Source organism: Ophidiomyces ophidiicola (genome assembly GCF_022830035.1).
Source record: "Ophidiomyces ophidiicola strain CBS 122913 chromosome Unknown scaffold_22, whole genome shotgun sequence".
Lineage (NCBI taxonomy): Eukaryota > Fungi > Ascomycota > Eurotiomycetes > Onygenales > Onygenaceae > Ophidiomyces > Ophidiomyces ophidiicola.
This window is the reverse complement of record NW_026054662.1, coordinates 43,870-61,521: the sequence shown is the minus strand read 5'-3', so window position 1 is coordinate 61,521 and position 17,652 is coordinate 43,870. Positions and strand designations below refer to the sequence as shown.

The 17,652-nt window shown below is 48.4% G+C and overlaps 6 protein-coding genes across 6 annotated transcripts; 4 read left to right on the top strand and 2 right to left on the bottom strand.

The window, feature by feature from the left end:
• Nucleotides 1–51: 51 nt before the first annotated feature.
• LOZ57_004899 (uncharacterized protein) lies at nucleotides 52–2,411 on the top strand (the record flags this gene model as incomplete). The annotated part of the gene is made up of 2 exons (XM_049253938.1): nucleotides 52–985; nucleotides 1,033–2,411. The coding sequence occupies 2 exons, from the start codon at nucleotides 52–54 to the stop codon at nucleotides 2,409–2,411; spliced, it is 2,313 nt and encodes a 770-aa protein (XP_049107007.1).
• Nucleotides 2,412–2,851: 440 nt separating this feature from the next.
• Nucleotides 2,852–4,728, bottom strand: LOZ57_004898 (uncharacterized protein; the record flags this gene model as incomplete). Its single annotated transcript, XM_049253937.1, has 3 exons — nucleotides 2,852–4,444; nucleotides 4,508–4,633; nucleotides 4,705–4,728. The coding sequence occupies 3 exons, from the start codon at nucleotides 4,726–4,728 to the stop codon at nucleotides 2,852–2,854; spliced, it is 1,743 nt and encodes a 580-aa protein (XP_049107006.1).
• A 1,006-nt stretch (nucleotides 4,729–5,734) lies between these two features.
• Nucleotides 5,735–6,714, top strand: LOZ57_004897 (uncharacterized protein; the record flags this gene model as incomplete). Its single annotated transcript, XM_049253936.1, has 3 exons — nucleotides 5,735–5,824; nucleotides 5,892–6,472; nucleotides 6,543–6,714. 3 exons carry the CDS (start codon nucleotides 5,735–5,737, stop codon nucleotides 6,712–6,714), a joined length of 843 nt encoding a protein of 280 aa, XP_049107005.1.
• A 583-nt stretch (nucleotides 6,715–7,297) lies between these two features.
• LOZ57_004896 (uncharacterized protein) lies at nucleotides 7,298–11,200 on the top strand (the record flags this gene model as incomplete). The annotated part of the gene is made up of 3 exons (XM_049253935.1): nucleotides 7,298–7,692; nucleotides 7,752–10,438; nucleotides 10,494–11,200. 3 exons carry the CDS (start codon nucleotides 7,298–7,300, stop codon nucleotides 11,198–11,200), a joined length of 3,789 nt encoding a protein of 1,262 aa, XP_049107004.1.
• A 2,215-nt stretch (nucleotides 11,201–13,415) lies between these two features.
• On the top strand, nucleotides 13,416–14,822 carry LOZ57_004895 (uncharacterized protein; the record flags this gene model as incomplete). Its single annotated transcript, XM_049253934.1, has 4 exons — nucleotides 13,416–13,738; nucleotides 13,798–14,075; nucleotides 14,131–14,382; nucleotides 14,449–14,822. 4 exons carry the CDS (start codon nucleotides 13,416–13,418, stop codon nucleotides 14,820–14,822), a joined length of 1,227 nt encoding a protein of 408 aa, XP_049107003.1.
• A 284-nt stretch (nucleotides 14,823–15,106) lies between these two features.
• AMO1 (peroxisomal copper amine oxidase) lies at nucleotides 15,107–17,280 on the bottom strand (the record flags this gene model as incomplete). The annotated part of the gene is made up of 3 exons (XM_049253933.1): nucleotides 15,107–15,450; nucleotides 15,511–16,761; nucleotides 16,827–17,280. 3 exons carry the CDS (start codon nucleotides 17,278–17,280, stop codon nucleotides 15,107–15,109), a joined length of 2,049 nt encoding a protein of 682 aa, XP_049107002.1.
• Nucleotides 17,281–17,652: the final 372 nt, after the last annotated feature.

Below are 17,652 nucleotides of genomic sequence, written 5' to 3'. Positions count from 1 at the left end.
CTTGCTGCCTGCTGTTATCTCTCCTACTGTCCGACGGCGCAAATTACGAGAATGTGGCCAGCTTTGTTCCTGGTCGATCGCGCGCTATCGATACCCTCATTGCCATTTTCTAATTCTCCAGGCGGGTTCCATTACAGTGGGAGTGGGCCAGGGGGCGGGAGTGATAATGGCGGGGAAACACCGATCAGTCAATGGTCATCGACGATCGGGATTGTTACGGCGATTGTGGGGAATGTTCTAATATCCTTTGCTCTCAATATTCAACGCTACGCACACATTCGATTAGCTCGAGATCTGGAAAAGAAACGCATGCAAGAGGGATGGAAGCAGGCTGTCTCGGGCTCAAGACTGTCGCACAATAGAACATCCTCGATCTATGGAACTCTCAACTGTAGTAATGAAGGCCGTGTGCAGCAGAGCATGGATGAACCTGCACACGATTTCGCAAATGAAAACGTTCGGTCTCTTGTCAGAGATAGTTCTAGTGATGATGGCAACGATTATTTACAGCAGTCAGTTCTCTCGGAACAAACTGTGGCTTCTCTGGAAAAGAATGCTGAATATGGGGAACCGCAATCCTACCTTCGATCTCCATACTGGTGGACTGGTATCATTCTCATGGCAATTGGAGAAGCTGGGAACTTTCTAGCCTATGGGTTCGCCCCCGCATCAATTGTGTCGCCTCTAGGTGTTGTCGCACTAGTGTCCAACTGCTTAATTGCTCCATTTATGCTCAAAGAAAGATTTCGGCGGCGAGACTTCTTCGGAGTTCTTATTGCTATTGGCGGCGCAGTAACGGTTGTTCTAAGTGCGAACACATCGGAAGGAAAGATAGGTCCTGACGACATTCTTGGGATGGTTACGCGATGGGAATTCGAGCTTTATCTTGGCATTACAATTGGTTTAATTATCATTCTAATGTGTATAAGTAAGAGGTATGGTAGGAGAACAATTCTCATTGATTTAGGGTTGGTTGGTTTGTTTGGTGAGTTAACTCCATATAGATGCCATGGTATTCTCTGACAATTTTAGGTGGTTATACGGCGTTGTCAACTAAGGGCGTTTCCTCCCTGCTTTCGTACACTTTGTGGCATGTGATCACGTTTCCTATTACATATGCCCTTGTTGCAGTGCTCGTTGTGAGTGCGATGATGCAAATTCGGTATATCAATCGCGCTCTGCAACGGTTTGATTCGACGCAGGTTATCCCTACTCAGTTCGTTTTATTCACGATCTCTGTAATTCTGGGCAGTGCCATACTATATCGCGATTTCGAATCTGCTACCATGAAGCAGGCCTTCGAGTTCGTTGGAGGATGCGCCTTGACATTTTTAGCTGTTTATCTTATCACTAGTGGGAGGTCTTCGGGGGAGGACGATCAAGATATCGACCATGATGAGGAGGAAGTTATTGGATTATTGCATGGCGCACGGTACCACGACTCTTTTGATTGCCAGGACCAAGGCAGTGCATGCATCGATCGCAGAACTGATGGAGCAGGCATCGTGGAAGTCCATGGCGGATCATGCCGCGATTCCCTATTGTGCGACCATCAGGTGAATGATGAAGAGACCGAAGAACTCCACACGCCAAGGGCTCCGTTGTCTAGCTCTCCCATGTCGCTTCCTCCTTCGATGTCCGATGCATCTTTACTGGAGCCTCCGCCCGGGAGTTCCGAAGAGCGATTCACGCAGCCTTGGATTCAAGACGGTGAATGCCTTTCTCGAGCCGTGTCAATTGATCGGCACCCGAGCATACCACACATACCTTCTTCAAGCATAACTTTACAGTTTCCAACAGCCCCAGGAGTGGCTGATTCTCCCGGAGAAGCTGCAAATGATCGAGATTATGTTCTCTCACGACGACATACATTGTCTCGTATGCCACGATCTTCATCACGCTCCCGTCTCTCATTACGATTTTCTCCTGGACCTCTGCTAACACCACTTTCTGGAGGTCTAAGCGCGGTTGTAGCGGATTCTCTACGTCGCGGTCAAGTCTCGCCAAAAAAGAGTAAAGACCGACGACGTCGACGAAAAAGGATGATATCGACCACAGATGGGATTGATAGGGACACAGAATACGAAACTGACAGCAGCTTTGTTGGTGGACAAGAAGAGCACTGCAGTGAGGATTTTCTTCGCACAAGCAGCTTAGGAACAACATTACCATTCAGGCCCCCATCTGCACCGCATGGATATACCATGCCTCGGGCCGGCGGACAGACTACTGACAGTACGCCTCGTCCAAGTCGTGGAAGGAAGGGATCTTGGACAGACAATTTGTCACGGTTCGGTGCTAGCTTACGACTCAGTAGCCGTAGACTTGGCCGTATCTTCATAGACGACGAAAACGACCGCCTTCACCAGCCAGACGGGACAACAGACCGGACCAACGTACAAACATCATGAGCTAAGGGGCCTTTTGCTGTAAATAAATAACATCGCGTGCCGGCATCCTACTGTCTTTTCAGAGCGCTTTTCTACGGTTGTGAACCTAATATTCCCTGGGCCACCCGCCAGATTCTACTGTTTTCGGTTGTATATATGTACTTTCTTTTCTCTTTGTTTTATAGAGCAGCTTAACTTGCAACTGCCTGTTGGTAAGGTCGATGTTGATGATTTCTTCAAGTGTCGCACTTCTGAATTTGCTGGTGTTTGGGCGCGATAACCGCGCTTTTTTCTGATTTAAACCGGCATTTGCAGTTTTTTCGTGATACAAGCAAGCTGGATACCTTAGTTGTTGTACGACATTTACCTATTTATCTTGTCGGTTGATGCACATTACTAGGACTCGATGGGGACGTCATTATATTCTTTCTCATCGATAAAAAAACTTCTGCGAATAACAATCATTTCTCTTCGCCTGCATCGGACTTGATACTAGGGTCAAGTGTACCGCTCCCGTCAGGCTCAATTGCAGGTACTGCTGATTTAAACCCAGGATCGTCACCGGGTGTACCGCCAGAATGAGTGGTAACGGGATTGGCAGTTTGACCATTTCCCTCGCGCCTGTTTCTAGCTCCTTCCTTAAGTTTCTCCCAACGGTCCCTATAGCGACCTAATAGAACCTTGAGCTTCTCATTTTCTTTTCCAACCCTATCCAACTCGAGTTCATGGTGTTTGACTAGCTCCTCTAATTTCCTTAATGTTTCGGCATCATTGCTCATAGGTGAGTATGGGGACTGAGCTTCTGGTTTGAGGAAAGGGCCTTTGGACGAAGTTGGGGCTGGCGAGGCCTGCCTTGACACGGCGGCTTGATTTTGAAGAGCGATAAACGACTGCTGCAATGCAGCAGTTGACGACTGTGAGCTAACCTCCCACATATGAAGGCGTTTAGATAATGTATCAGAAAGATGTTTCAGAGCCTGGTTTTCCATTTGAAGCTCCTCCAGGGTTTTGATGTTGTTAAAGGTCGCTGTAGAAGGTGATGCTTGGAGAGAAAAGCGCCCATCTCGCTTGATCCCCTTGCTTTTATCTTTCACCGAGCTTCCTCGATATTCTGGTGATGGTGGATTTTCGCTCGCATCAACGAAGGTGTCTTCGTCCTCCTCGATGCTATTCTTGAGGGCCTCCTTTTCTGCACGCGAGAGAATACCAGCGTACGATATCATACCACTAGAAGTTGGCACAACATAAAATGATTCCGAAGAGTTGCTGGTTAAGTAGCCATCCCTATCTCTTATGGCTCGAAGAGCAGCACTCGACACGAGCTTTTTTACATCGGGCTCCTTTCGGGAATATTGTGTGAAATCGGCGGCGGCAGAATACTTGTCTACTTTTGTGTCCGCAGGCGCCTTTGAAGAGGTTGGAGATACTTCGCCCGAAGTGTCGGTGCCTAGAGGAAGGCTAGCAAAAGCGAGCGGCGCGGAAAGCCTTGAGATTAGGCCCCCAAAAGTGGAATAAAACTTGCGAAAAGGCTCGTCTCCTGAAACAGCCCTAATTGCCATTGAGACATCTTTCCCAATTCCTCGCTGCCGGGTAATTTCTGTCGGGCTCACGGCGGGAGACCAAGACGGTTTCCAACCAGGTGTGTAGCCAGAACGGGTATCTGGGGCAAGAGCCCCGACAACTTTCAATCTATTTGGAGGTTCTGTTCGATGAGTGCCTCCATTTTGGACAGATGGAACAGAAGGAACCCCACGACGGATGCCACGCGCGGACGCGAGATTGCTTGCGAGTGAAGTTGTCTCACGCTGGCCAGAAGTATGTGTAGTCTGCAGCCGCGGGGGCTTTGGTAGTGGTTGAGCTGGTGATATTGCAGTTGAGGGCGCTGATTTCAATGGAGTATTAGGGGCCACTGCTGCGGTAGTAGCAATAGCTGTATTGGGGATGATGGCCACCGGTTCCGCCGAAGAAACGGTACGTGGATTCTCATGCTGGAACTTGATGATCTTCGCTAGTCTTTTGTGATGCTGCTCTAGTAAATAAAGTGTCCGCAATGCCTAAATTCACATTACTGTTAGGAGTCGTCACTCTACCTTCAAAGATAGGGGAGATCATCTCACATTCTTGTCAAGAGTGCCTTGGGCAGCCGTTGCGAATTCTCCTGCCGCAAGGTCATGTTCTTCACTTGCAGCAACAGGATTCGACTTGCGAGTCTCAAGCAGGGCATTGCGCGCGTGAGAGTGGGCCTAGAACGGAGATGTCAGCCCGCTGTGCCAATCTAAAGTTACACGAGAATTAGAGAGCGAAGGCTGCATACAAGAGTGAGGGATGACGACTCCATGGCTCAAAAGTGCGTCTCGGTCCGTCCGTCATGGACGAGCGCACGAACAGCGAGGCACACTGCGGACTTCCACAGACTCGACGTCCTTGGGCGGCCACGAAGCCATCGGGCACCCAGTGAGATGATGACTAAGCTTAATGTTGGGTAACTACCTAGACTAGGCCCAATATAGACTAGCTCTCCCAGCCCAATAAAATCCCGTCACGATCTCATTTTCTCTTGTTTCTTTCATCAAAAACATAAAACTGGCCCCTTCTTATTCACTCTGGCTTTCGTTTGCACCATGGATTGCCTTGGAGGGGAAATAGAAGGGAAGAGAGAGTTTTACCGCTGACTTACCCCGAACCTCCTCTATCTCTTCCATGGAGCACTTTGGAAATATTTACAGCGAAACATGCGAAATACTCCATCCGTGGTACGCCTGTGTGGGTTTTTTTAGGAGGGACATTCGTACTGGAACCGAGCTATTTGCCCCCGAACGCGATGGATACACAGGATTTGCGGTTGGCTGTTGGCAATGTGGGAAGCCCCGCCACTGAAGTCGGATAAGGCGATCAGGGTCAAACACTGACTTCTTATCCTCTTGGAAAACGGGGACAGCCGCAGCTGTTGGTGCCTCTGCGGACTAGCGCTAGACATGATACCTTAGATATGCACTTAACTCTGTATTGTCGAATTCCAGGCTGGCTTCTCCGCAGTAAACATCTAGATGGGCCTCCATATTGACGTCAACGCAGTCACTCCTCGCTATGGATTGAAAAGTACTCCATTTTAAAGGTCTGGGAATAGCTAGTTTGACGGTCTTGAGTCATGTTCCATATGTAGATTGGAAAGCTGTTTGAAGCGGCTTGGCTCTAGTCGTTGGTTGGTTTCGTTGGCTCGCCGGGTTCATGTGCCAGCCTCCCCTAGGCTGCCATGTTGCAGCACAGTATACATACGACTTCGGGGATCACATCTATAGCTGCTTCGTTGTAATATTTCTTCCCGCTGTTTTGTGAGAGAGAATATGGAAAATGGACGAGCAAGCACAGTGTCTTTTGTAAGAAGACGCCGGCTACCATGCCTACGCGGCGCAACTTGGCTCTATCCCTTCAAGGTGAGGAAACGGAACTTCCATCCCGGCTGGTCGAATGGCGCACATTTGTTGACGGCCTGACCTCTAGGGAATCGCTTACTTTCTTCGGCATCGCTTCCTCTGGCCGCTGCTTCATGCTCGTCTTATTCCCGTGGCGTTTCTCTCCGCCTTCGTCTACACGCTGCTCTTCTTCTTCACATATCTGCCGCAAGTCGCTTTTCTAGCCATATTTCACGGATGGGCTCTTGCTTGGATCAACGGCGCGTTCCTTGTCCTTGGTGAAGGAGCCGCCATTGTAGCGCTTCTCTTCGAGGCTTTCTTCGTCGACGAGACCCAGGTGGACATCTTCGACTCGGTTTTCATCGAGAAGGGCAATCAAGACCTTGTTGGGGAGACTCGACTTCTACATCCTGAGGCAGCTGATCCGGTGCAGATGCTAGGAAAGCTAAGCATGAAAGCCGTTTACGCGCCGTTTTCCTTGCGGCAGATTGTCGAATTCATTGCGTTGCTGCCGTTGAACCTGATCCCCGCGATCGGAACGCCTCTCTTTCTTGTTCTTACCGGGTACAGAGCAGGACCGTTCCATCACTGGAGATACTTCCAGCTTAGAGACTTTAGCAAAGCTGACAGAAAGGAATTTGTTGAGAGGAGGCAGTTGAGATACACCATGTAAGTCCAACACTCGCTCTCTGGCGAGGCTGTCACATGCATGTAAATTGGAACGACTAATAATACACAGGTTTGGCACGGTTGCGCTTTTATTACAGTTGATTCCTTTCTTCTCGATGTTCTTCCTACTCACCACCGCCGTGGGTTCGGCCCTGTGGGCTGCAGATATGGAGCGGCGGCGACACCTGCTGGATCAGCGCGTCGATCGAGTTGAAGGAGAGTATCACGATAACCCAGTATAGTGTGGGTAGTCGTAACGTCAAGCGTTTTCTGTCGGCAGTTTGACTGGCGCGGTGCATCTTACGTATGTAGTTCTCCAGCCGCAGGTCTCTGGCTGCTGCGTCGCACGATTCGTCTCCGCGTCATTGAGCCGTGCCGCAAGCCGAGCCCATTGCGGAAATGGTCATTGCCGCTGCGTAGACTTGGCCCTCGTTGTACTCCGTAACTAGTTAGTTCATAACGATGTAAAGAGTGTTCACAGCGGTGATCCCGGTCGGATCGTCCCGCTCCTCTCTTCGACATCATCATCCTCGCAGAGAGCGCGACATGCGCGCAAAACCGGTCTCTGGCTCGTATACATTCAAGCTTTCGCCGGTGTCGTCAGCCAGGCCAGCATTGGGTTTAGAGTTTCATGATCTCACGCCGGTCCCAGCAGCTTCGCAGCCTCGACCCTCCCTATTCCCATCAATGCCTGCCTGCTGCTCCGTGGTGATGAAGCATTGATTCTCGTTACAGTCGACCAGCATTTTCGAGTACGAAGGGTGCTGTAACTGCCATTGCTGTTACATGCTCGTCTACTACCACCGCCGCCCAGTCCTCCTTTAGATGGAGAGCAATGCGAATGAACCTACCCCCTCGCCCTCTCACAATGGCCTAAAGCTCTTCCCCCGGCCAAAGCGTAGCCGGACGGCCTTGAATGAGGCAGAGAACGCACATACTCACGATGGGGGCTCAAGAGGCTTGACCCTCAACATCCGGCCTTCGACAATTAGCGGAGCCAGCCATGAAGCATCTCCCACAGCCCTCGCAAAGTTCATTCCAGGCGCAAAAAAACGGCACCGGAAGAAGGCCAAGGACTCCCATGACAAGAACTCAACGGATCAGAGTGCTGGGCTTTCCGGAGGCTCCAAGGTATCTTTGCAACGGTCGGAAGCCAGTGCGGAGCACCACGGCTCCGACCATACCAGGGCTTCACTGACCGACGATTCTGAGTCCGAGGTGTATGTGATGATTACAATTGTTTTTTTTCCGCTGTTCTTGCTCACATGTTTTGCTTTAGTTACTCCTCCCGGGTCTCTCGCGCAGATATCGACATTGCAAGGCCCCCTTTGATTACCGTTTCCGACTCATCCATCCTCGATGGCCCTCATGCTGTATCCAGCGGGTCAACTGTTCCAGGTTCCGATAGAGCCACAGACAGTCCCACCCCGTCAATGGTTGGTTCAGAACATGGCGGATCCCAAGCTGGGCGTTCTACGACAAAAGGCAACGGGGGTTCCTCAACGGGGCGAAAGTTGAGGGAAGCTTTCAACCCACGGTCTTCCAAAGGGAACTCTAATGCCAGCCCAGATCGAGAGTCTGCAAAATCGACGGAAAGTCAGGGCAGTAAGGGATTGTCAGGAACCGGAGGCAGGAAATCCAGTTTTTCATCCAAGAAAAGCAAGAATGCCCCGGAAGATATCCCACCAGTCCCGGTTCTCCAAAAGCATGCTGAAAATAGGCCCCCGACAAAACCCCATCCTTTGCCATCTGCCGATACGACTCCTAGCACGCCGCCGTCAGGCACACAAAATGCTCCAATAACTACCGTTACTCCTCCCACTCCCACAGACCCTAGATTCCGAGACGTAGGGGCTCGTCTTGTTGAGTCTCCAGAGTCCTCGACAAACGTTTCTACCCTTCCTCCAAATGTTTCTACCCTTCCTCCAAATGCAGTTGTTAGCCCTTCTGGCAATATGATATCTCATCGCCGTGTACGTTCGGCATCAGCGGCTCATAATCCGAGTAAACTCTCGACTTCAATGACTTTACCTCCTACCCCTGGGGTTGATGAGAATAAGACCCCTGGCTCTCGGGCTACCCAGGGAAACTTCGGCACTGGAGCAGGATTTTTCTCGTCAATGTTCTCTGCTGCACAAAATGCGGCGTCCACTCTTTCCATTGGGTTGAATCAAAATCGTGGACGAACTGCTACGGACCCGACAGAGCCTGATAGACAGTCCTTGCCGGAACGAGTAGAAGAAGAGTCTCAGTCACCGCAGGAAGATTCTAAGCAGAAAAAAGAACTGGCTGTCAATACACTTGGTATGGGCGATTTGGACTTCAGCCATCTTGGTATTGAGTCATCACCAGGTGGGACGATGATGACCTCGGATGGTCTTGTGTTTACGAGATCCGATCAGATTGGACGTTCTAAAAATGCGGTATCACAACAAGATGAACTTGCTGCCAGGATCGAGGACCTTCGAGCTGCACGAGCCGTTTCTATGGCATATGAGAAGCAGCCTACTAGTACAGCTTTGCCTGCTACTATCGATGAAGATAATCAAACAGAAAGCCGTCCTAGCATACCGCCCGCTCATATCGCTAAAGAAAATGCTGATGAGCAGACAACGCCTGCTGCAAGTATCATCGACGGTGAGATTCCCGAGCACATTAAGCGTAGTGGGAGCTTACGTAGCCGTCGTGCGGCTCATCGACAACGCGGGTCTTCGACGGCAACGGCTGCTACTGTTGGTGGCATTGGTAACACCTTAGGTGCAACAGGCTCCAACTCAAGCGTTCCCCGTTTAACCGGTTTTGCTGTGGCCAGTAAGAAGAGGAACCGAGATTTTCATCAATTATTTCGGAGCGTTCCAGAAGATGATTACTTAATTGAAGATTACAGCTGTGCCCTCCAGCGTGAAATTATCCTGGCTGGCCGGATATACATTTCTGAGGGGCATATCTGCTTTTCAAGTAATATTCTTGGATGGGTGACTACTTTAGTCATCGGCTTTGATGAAATAGTTGCGATTGAGAAGGAATCGACAGCGATGGTGTTTCCGAATGCAATCGCCGTCCAGTCCCTCCATGCCCGCCACACTTTCCGCAGCTTACTTAGCAGAGACTCTACGTATGATCTCATGGTGAATATCTGGAAGATCAATCATCCTACACTTAAAAGCTCTGTAAATGGCACGCAAGTTGATCAAGGAACCGGCGACAAGACCGAAAAGACGGAGCTCAGCGACGGTGAGACCGTTTCTCTCTCCGACGGGGAGGATGTGTATGATGAGGATGAAGAAGGCGATATGGCTAGTAACACCGATGCAGTCGCCAGTGTTGCCGGTAGTGACATTTCAGAGCCCAAACGAGTGATCCGAAAATCTTCAACTATGCCACTTTCTGCGCTTGCGACCTCCAGACCAGCATCTATAGCAGAAACTGCTGAACCAAAGATCAGCGAGAAACCAGGAAATCTTCAAGAGCCACCAGCACAATTTCCCGGTCCAAAGACGCATTCTCCTACCGAATTTACAGACCCCTCTGGGCGTTACGATAGAGTTGTCAAGGATGAGACAATCCCGGCGCCGTTGGGCCATGTATATTCGCTGGTTTTCGGTCCATCTTCTGGTTCCTTCATTTCAAAATTTCTTCTGGATCATGAGAAGGTGATCGACTTGCAGTTCGAGGATGACAAAAAGGGGCTGACTGAGGAGAATAAAACCCGATCATATTCGTACATCAAGCCGCTTAACTCTTCTATTGGACCAAAGCAGACGAAATGCACCACCGTCGAGCAATTGGATTTTCTGGATTTAGAAAAAGCCATTCTGGTGACTTTAACAACCCAAACGCCAGATGTCCCAAGCGGAAATGTGTTCTCAGTCAAGACAAAATACCTTCTCACATGGGCGCCGGGTAACTCTACCCGATTTTTCATGTCTTGCAATGTAGAGTGGACAGGAAAGAGCTGGATCAAAGGTGTGTAGCGTTCACGATGTCACTAACACTAAGAGTTCTAACCTTGCTCTACTAGGTCCTATTGAGAAAGGGGCTAATGATGGGCAACTTGGCTATGGAACAAATCTCATCAAGGTTCTCAAGGCCGGTGTTGCTCCTAAAGGTCGCAAGTCGGCATCCAAGGGTATTCCAAAGGGCAAAGGAAAACGAGTACGCACAACAATGTCCGGTGCCAACCTTCACGATGGCGATGCCTCTAGGGCTGGTAAGAACTCAGGTGGCAATTGGGGCCTTTTCGAACCCCTCAAGGGGCCCCTCTCCCCACTTGTAAATCTAATCAGGCCAATTTGGAGCTCCAACGTTGCCATAATAATTGGGTGCTGCTTATTGTTTATGATGTGGTTCCGTACCCCTTCATCTTCGTCAATGTCCCTCCATAACGTTGCTCTACATCACCTTTCTGTCCCCGAAAGACTGCTCGCCTACGACGAACTATGGGCAAAAGAGGAGAGCGAGCTATGGAGTTGGTTAGAAGAACGCGTTGGTATGGATGGATTCGCCCTCCCTGTTGCCAATGTAGGCCCGTCCGGCTCAAAGAAACAGCAACATAAACGCCACTTGAAAGAAGCCGAGTCTCGCTTGCGCGATGAAAAGATGTCTGAACGGGAGATTACGGATGCTATTAGAGTGACACAACAACGGCTGGAAACGCTACAGAGAGTAATCGATAAACGGAAGGCCGATCGCCAACAAACGGGAGACCAACCCCGGGCAACAAAATAACCATATATTTGACCTAACAATGCGGGTGCAAATACACCGTCGCGTCATTTTCTTTGAAAAAAGTCTGTCCCTACTGCTCTACGAAGGCGGGTAAGAGTTTTTTATGTGTTTCTTATTTTGAAGATGAGCGTTCGTTTTGAAATTTCCTTTTGTGATTTTATACTCGGCATAGTAGGATTGTACTGGAAGGGGGTTTGAAGGAGTCTCAGCAGTACTCTCTCCCTCTCTTCCCTACCGTGTGGATATGGGACCGTATCTATCTTCTGGTCCGTTTTGCATTGCTACCCTCATTTCTTTGGCCGGATTGTGAAGCATAGAGAGTTTCCAAAACGTATAGTCTTTCTTTACCACTGCTGTATTTGCATGTAACTTTTTCTTTTGTGGATTTTTTCTTCGTCAAAGGCGTCTTTCGTATATAAAGCGAGGTATATACTCTTTAAGGAACCGTTGTTCTATCACATTTATACAGACGGCATGCTGGCAGCTTCCTCCATGAATGCAAAATGGATTACGTCATCAACCCAGATCTCGAAGTTAAATATCATCCCGCCGTCCTGCCACTACTAGCATCTTGTCCTCAGACCTCTACCAATGATTGGCGGATGTATGGGTGCTCTCTCGATCAAGCTGATACCATACGCATCATCTCCGGAACTCACATATATGACAATTTTGCAGCTAGAAACTTTATACGCTGCGGAGCCAAATATTAATCCCACCGAACCCAAGCTCTTCCAAGCTCTCCAATTGACGCCGCATCCTGGGTTTATCCTAGTCGATTCCGGAACATATAAACAGCCTCATGGCAACTTCAGCCGCCGTGAACTCGGCCCAGGCTATCCCCGTAACCCGCTTACCGTCAGTGCTAGGGTTCGATCAACTACCCCTGAGCATACCCATCCTCCCTGTCAATTAGTTGTGTTGAAAATATTAAGATGAGAGGTGATAGCGTCGTCTTCCACAACTCTGCCGGTAAGTATTTTGAGAACCGCCCCCGCATACTCCGTACAGTCTGCAGTGGGCACCATTATGTGAATGTTTGCCATTGGAGCAAGAGGCCACACCACAACTTGCCTTGGCGCTTCAGAATACCGTTTGATCTTCGAATTCTTTTTCTCATTCTTCTCAGGACATAGGTGGGCCAAACGCCCTGGAGATCAGCGGCCGTCTTTCTTTGTTCGGCTCGAAAATAACAGACAACAATCGGCGTTTTTATCTGCTGATTGGCGGTGGTTTGCATCGCTTTTGCTTTTTGTTGCATCCGGCTCGCCAAGCTTTGGCGATTTCCGTCTGACGACGGCTTTTGGACGCATATCTGTCTCAACCCGTAGTTGGCCCACCAACAACTGCAAAGATGCGTTGCTGTACGTCCGTTTGTTGCCCTCCACCGCCCTATTATGGTGATCTCGCAGCCTTAGAATCTCGAAAATCTACCGATTCTCCGGAGCGTTCGAGATACATATCTTCATTCGTGTGAATTCAAGATAGTGTTACCTTGGTTGAACCTTTTCCGGCGGCTTTTTCATCTGGTTTTCTGGAAACGTACTGCAACATGCAGCGACAATGAGACCCGGAAGTGATGCCTGCAGTTGTTGTCCCTGCAGATGTTGATCTTCTTTACAGAAGAGGTTTTATGGCTCTGACAGCTACATACATATATCTGAGCACATGGTCTGCAACATTAACCATTGCTACAGAGTATTCTGTATTAGCACTAGCCCTGTGGTTCTTCCCCCTTCTGGTGCAGGGCTGTCATAATACCTGCACCTTATTCATAGTGCAAGTGCACAAGTTGATTCTCCAAGGTTCTTCGAACACCCAATTGTGCAGTCTGCCGCCTTGTTCTGTTCACACAAAGTTCATAATAAGTCGGATTCCTGCACTGGGCTGCAAACCCTTAAGGGTCATATAACAAAAAAACCCACTTTCTGTCTTTAGAAAGCTTGTACATAAGCTTGTAAGTGAGTGCGGGCAATAGCAAGAAGCAGAGCTCAGGTGAAGAACTGTCGTTTTCTCCCAGCCTAGCTCAATCAGCTGAGCGGCAAATCGCCGAGGAGCTCCTCTCACTTCTTCACCCAGCTTCACGCTCTTCCTTTACTTTTCCTTGCCCCTCATCTCACTTGCTCATTGTTTTTGCCTTTGTTTTGCCCCCATTCGCTCGCTTTTTACGTGTCTGGACGTCTTTCGAGGCTCATCCTAAGTTTCTGGTACAGCCATGGCTCGTATCAACTTGTTTATTGTCGCGCTTGCGGCTCTTGCCATCGTTATTCGAGCAGTGCCTGTTGGAGTGCCTGCTCTTCATTTTACTCTCCGCCAGGTTCCAAACCCTGAGCATATCGCTCGTTCTCCCGAAGAGATCTATGCTCGTGCCCTAGCAAAGTACGGCTATGACAGTCCTGCCATCTTGATACGCGAATCTGCTCCGCTTAATGGCTCTGTCATTACAAACCCGGAGAAAGATGATGAGTCGTACCTTAGCCCTGTCATTGTTGGTGGCCAAACAATGCTCGTTAATATTGACACTGGCTCATCCGATTTGTATGTTGCATTCCTTACCTAGTGGCCACAGTCATATTATACTAACTCAAGAAATGCAGTTGGGTGTTCTCTTCTCTTCTTAGGCCAAACCAGAAGGAAGGGCACATCATTTACACTCCTGGGCCTGAAGCCAGAGAACTGGTTAATCATACCTGGGATATTGGCTATGGAGACGGTTCCTTTGCATTTGGAAAAGTATTTCTAGACAAAGTCGAACTTGGTGGTATCTCCGTTCCAGATCAAGCTGTTGAGGCTGCTACTCGTGTCAGCCCAACCTTTGTCGAGGATAGAAACAACAGCGGCATTATGGGCCTTGGATTCGGTAATCTTAATATGGGTATGTGTTTTAAACAGTACCACACCGATTATTTTCCTACTGACTCATTGTGAAGTTCGTCCTCGGAAGCAAAAGACTTTCTTTGAAAACGCAATGGCGCATCTCTCTATGCCCGTTCTTGCAGCATCTTTAAAACATGGTGCTCCAGGTACTTACGATTTCGGCTTTATTGATAGAAAGAAGTATGCCGGTGAGCTTGCTTACCTTCCTGTCGACAATACCGAGGGATACTGGAATGTTACCGTAGCTGGGTATCAAATTGGACGTAATGGCAACAAGATGAATATAACTTTTTCTGCCCTTGCCGGTTAGTATATATCCCCCCCTCAAGCTCTTTAATATACGATACTTATACTCTCTCTTTAATTTACAGATACCGGAACTACTCTCGCTCTTCTTCCGGAACCTATCGTAAATGCATATTACTCACAGGTTACTGGCGCGGAGCATGTTTACAAACGCGTTTGGTATTTTCCTTGCAACGTCACCGTCCCAGACTTTGGTTTGGTTATCAATGACAATTACACTGCCTTCATTCCTGGGGAGTTCGTCAAATACGCCACTCCATCAGTGGTGAAAGAAAGCTGCTACGGAGGGATCCAGGCATCCAGAAACGGCGCCATCCTTGGTGGCATGTTTCTAAAGAGTCAGTATGCTGTCTTTGATTATGGACAGGTAAGACTAGGACTTGCTCCACAGGCTGAGGGGAACAAGACCTGCAGCAAGTGCTTGGTCAAGACTGCATAAAGGGCTTGCAGTGTCTCTATCTTACCTTTAATTACCCTTACTGCCTGCAGCTTGGAGTTAAAGTTGGGGATAGTCAAGACAAAACTTTAGGTGATTGAAGGACGTCATTTGCTCTGGCATTTTTTTGTGTTTTTATTGGATCTTGGCTTTGATCAGGTCTCATAATAATAATGATGATGATTGCAATGGAATCAAATGTTAAGTTAGCCTAGGTAGTTAATAATATGATGAAATCAAGGGCTGTCTGACGGAAAATTTCAAATGTAGAGATGGTCTAAGTTAAACTAAACTGCCTTGCTCGACCCATCGCTACACTTTCCTCCACATCCGTTGATACCCTTGAGTACCTGACTTGGAGTTCTAGCATAACTAGGAGGTACATCTAACACTGGATTCCTATCAAAGAAATTTCTAGGGCGAAGTAGCAAGGTCATAGGCTCGGCTGGCATTATAGGGAAGTCTTCAGGAGCTGGGAAGTGGGTGATTCCAAAAGTATGCCACAAAACTATATCAGTATTGTCGATCGATTCATCCTTGGTCTCATCGATCCACATGGGCAAGCCTTGCGACGGCTCACCCGAAGTCTGGGGAACATGTCTGCCTGCAGGTTCTATTTGGTTGTCGGCATCTATAAAAATAGTTAGATAATGCATAATAGGAATATGTTTATATGAAAGCAGCATCTCACATTTTGTTACATGTACGGCATGTCTTGCAAATCCAGCGCGTTTCCAAACCAACCCGCCCTCTTTGGGTAGTAACTCTGGGACTTCTCTGCTAACTAATTTATAACTGACTGGCTTTTTGCTGTAACGATTCAGCTTGTTCGTGTTTGCTATCTCCCATGTACGGCTTGTCGACCCTTCATAGTCTGACATGGCTTCCTTTGGGGTACTAAATTTAGTTTTCTTCGCATAGAAGGCATTTCCATGCTTGTTTTCTTGACTGCCTACTGCCCCAGAGCCACGAGCAGCATCGACTTGAAAGACTGTGTTGTTTGGGCCATCAATGTTAGGGTCGATACGAAGACAGAAAAGGTGCTGGTGGTTGTGCGCATTAACACCAGGGTAAACTTCGGTTCCCCACCCATATGTATCTTCACCGGGGTTCATTGCAAAGGTGTTGAGGATGCCAGTTAATTTGATATCCAATTGTACAGTACCATCCTGGTGGAATATCCAGTAGACACAGTACTCGTAGTTTGCCGCAGTAAATATGTGCGAGATTATCAATTTTCGGCCACGAGTTACGATAACGGAATCATCACGGAAGTCTGTGTGTTTAAAAAGGATGCCGGCGTCTTCCTCATGAATGCAAATGGCGTTTTTGATAACAGTACTTGCTCCAGCTGCATTGACAAAGGAAGCATCCATATAGTGGATAGCACCTTTGCAATCACACCCCAGGGTCAGGCTGTTTGTCATATACCCCCCACCATATTCTCCCAAATCAAAAGCATGTTTGCGTTGGTGAGGATGTTCCGGATTGCCGTAAGGAACCACCATCTCAGCGAGCGAAAGTCGATAAAAGATCGGGCGGACGGTTCCCTTGTCATTATATGTAATATTGTTCAAGACAATGCCTTCGCGGTAATTAAAACCAACATGAATGCTCCAATTCTGCCAGTCAATAATCCGGCCATTGACGTTAAAAGACACGCCCTCAGGCTGTGTGATATTGATTGGAGTAATATCTTTTCGATAGCCTCCATCCTTTTCAATGGCGTCGACATGATAATTGTTTGGAGGAGACCGACTGATTGGTCTGCGAACTGGTGGAACATCAATATGGATAAACTTCTTGGTCTCTGAGCAAAAAATTGGACAGAAGTCTAACGGAAAGCTATATTGACAGTCATCAATATTTGGGCGGTAATACATCAGTGCTTGTTGTAAGCGGATGCCGTTCCCAAAACGCTCATCGTATCCAATTGTCCAGGCTATAGTTATCAACTAGTATTAGGCCCAATCTTCTACGCTCACTGCGCACGGGTATAACACTCACAGTCACAGTAGACCTTGTGCATATCTTCCTTTGCAATCCCAACAATCTCGCACTGCTTAATTATTTCGGGATCTTTCCTCATTAAGTCTTCCACTGCCTGCAAATCTTCCATCGTAATGAGCGGCTGCACGCCTGGGGTATGTTTCCATTCTACAATTCTCTTCATCGTCAAGTCAATAACTCCATCATAAATCTTACCCCCAGGAGCAATGGCGACAACATCTGCAACTCGATGGGGCCTTGGAGAGTTTTTCGGATCTGCTAGCCAGGCCATCATTTCCGCCTTTCGCGGCTCCCACAGAGTAATGCCATTGAATCTCACAGAGCCGTGCTTTTCGCGAATAATCGCAGCAGTGGCATCTATTTCCGAAGTTGTGAGAGGGTCAAAGGGATGTGGAGGGGAAGAGGTCCCGCCCACTTGGAGAGTAAGCTGCTTTAGGCGATCTAGTACCATTCTCAACGGCAATAAAAAGAAAGTCTTCTAGTTCAAGGTAGTTGGGTAATAAGAGATATACCAAAAGCTTGCAGAAAAAGCAAAGGTAGAAGGGGACAAAAGCACCGCTATATATAAAACGAAAGGAATGAGGGGAAGCTACTATGCTATATAGTTAGTAGCGGCAGTTCGGTTTAAGAGTAACGAGCTGCGACCCCCGCAAAACGGAAGCGGCACCTTATTGGTGGCACACAACGGTATGACCATGCCTCCAGGTATAATTGTCTGGATGGGCTGTAAGGTTTCCCATGAAGCGCGATGGCTTGATAGCGTACATGTCAGGCGGGATATCTGTCGCCCCTATCGAGTGTCAACTGTTCTGAGAAGGGCCCA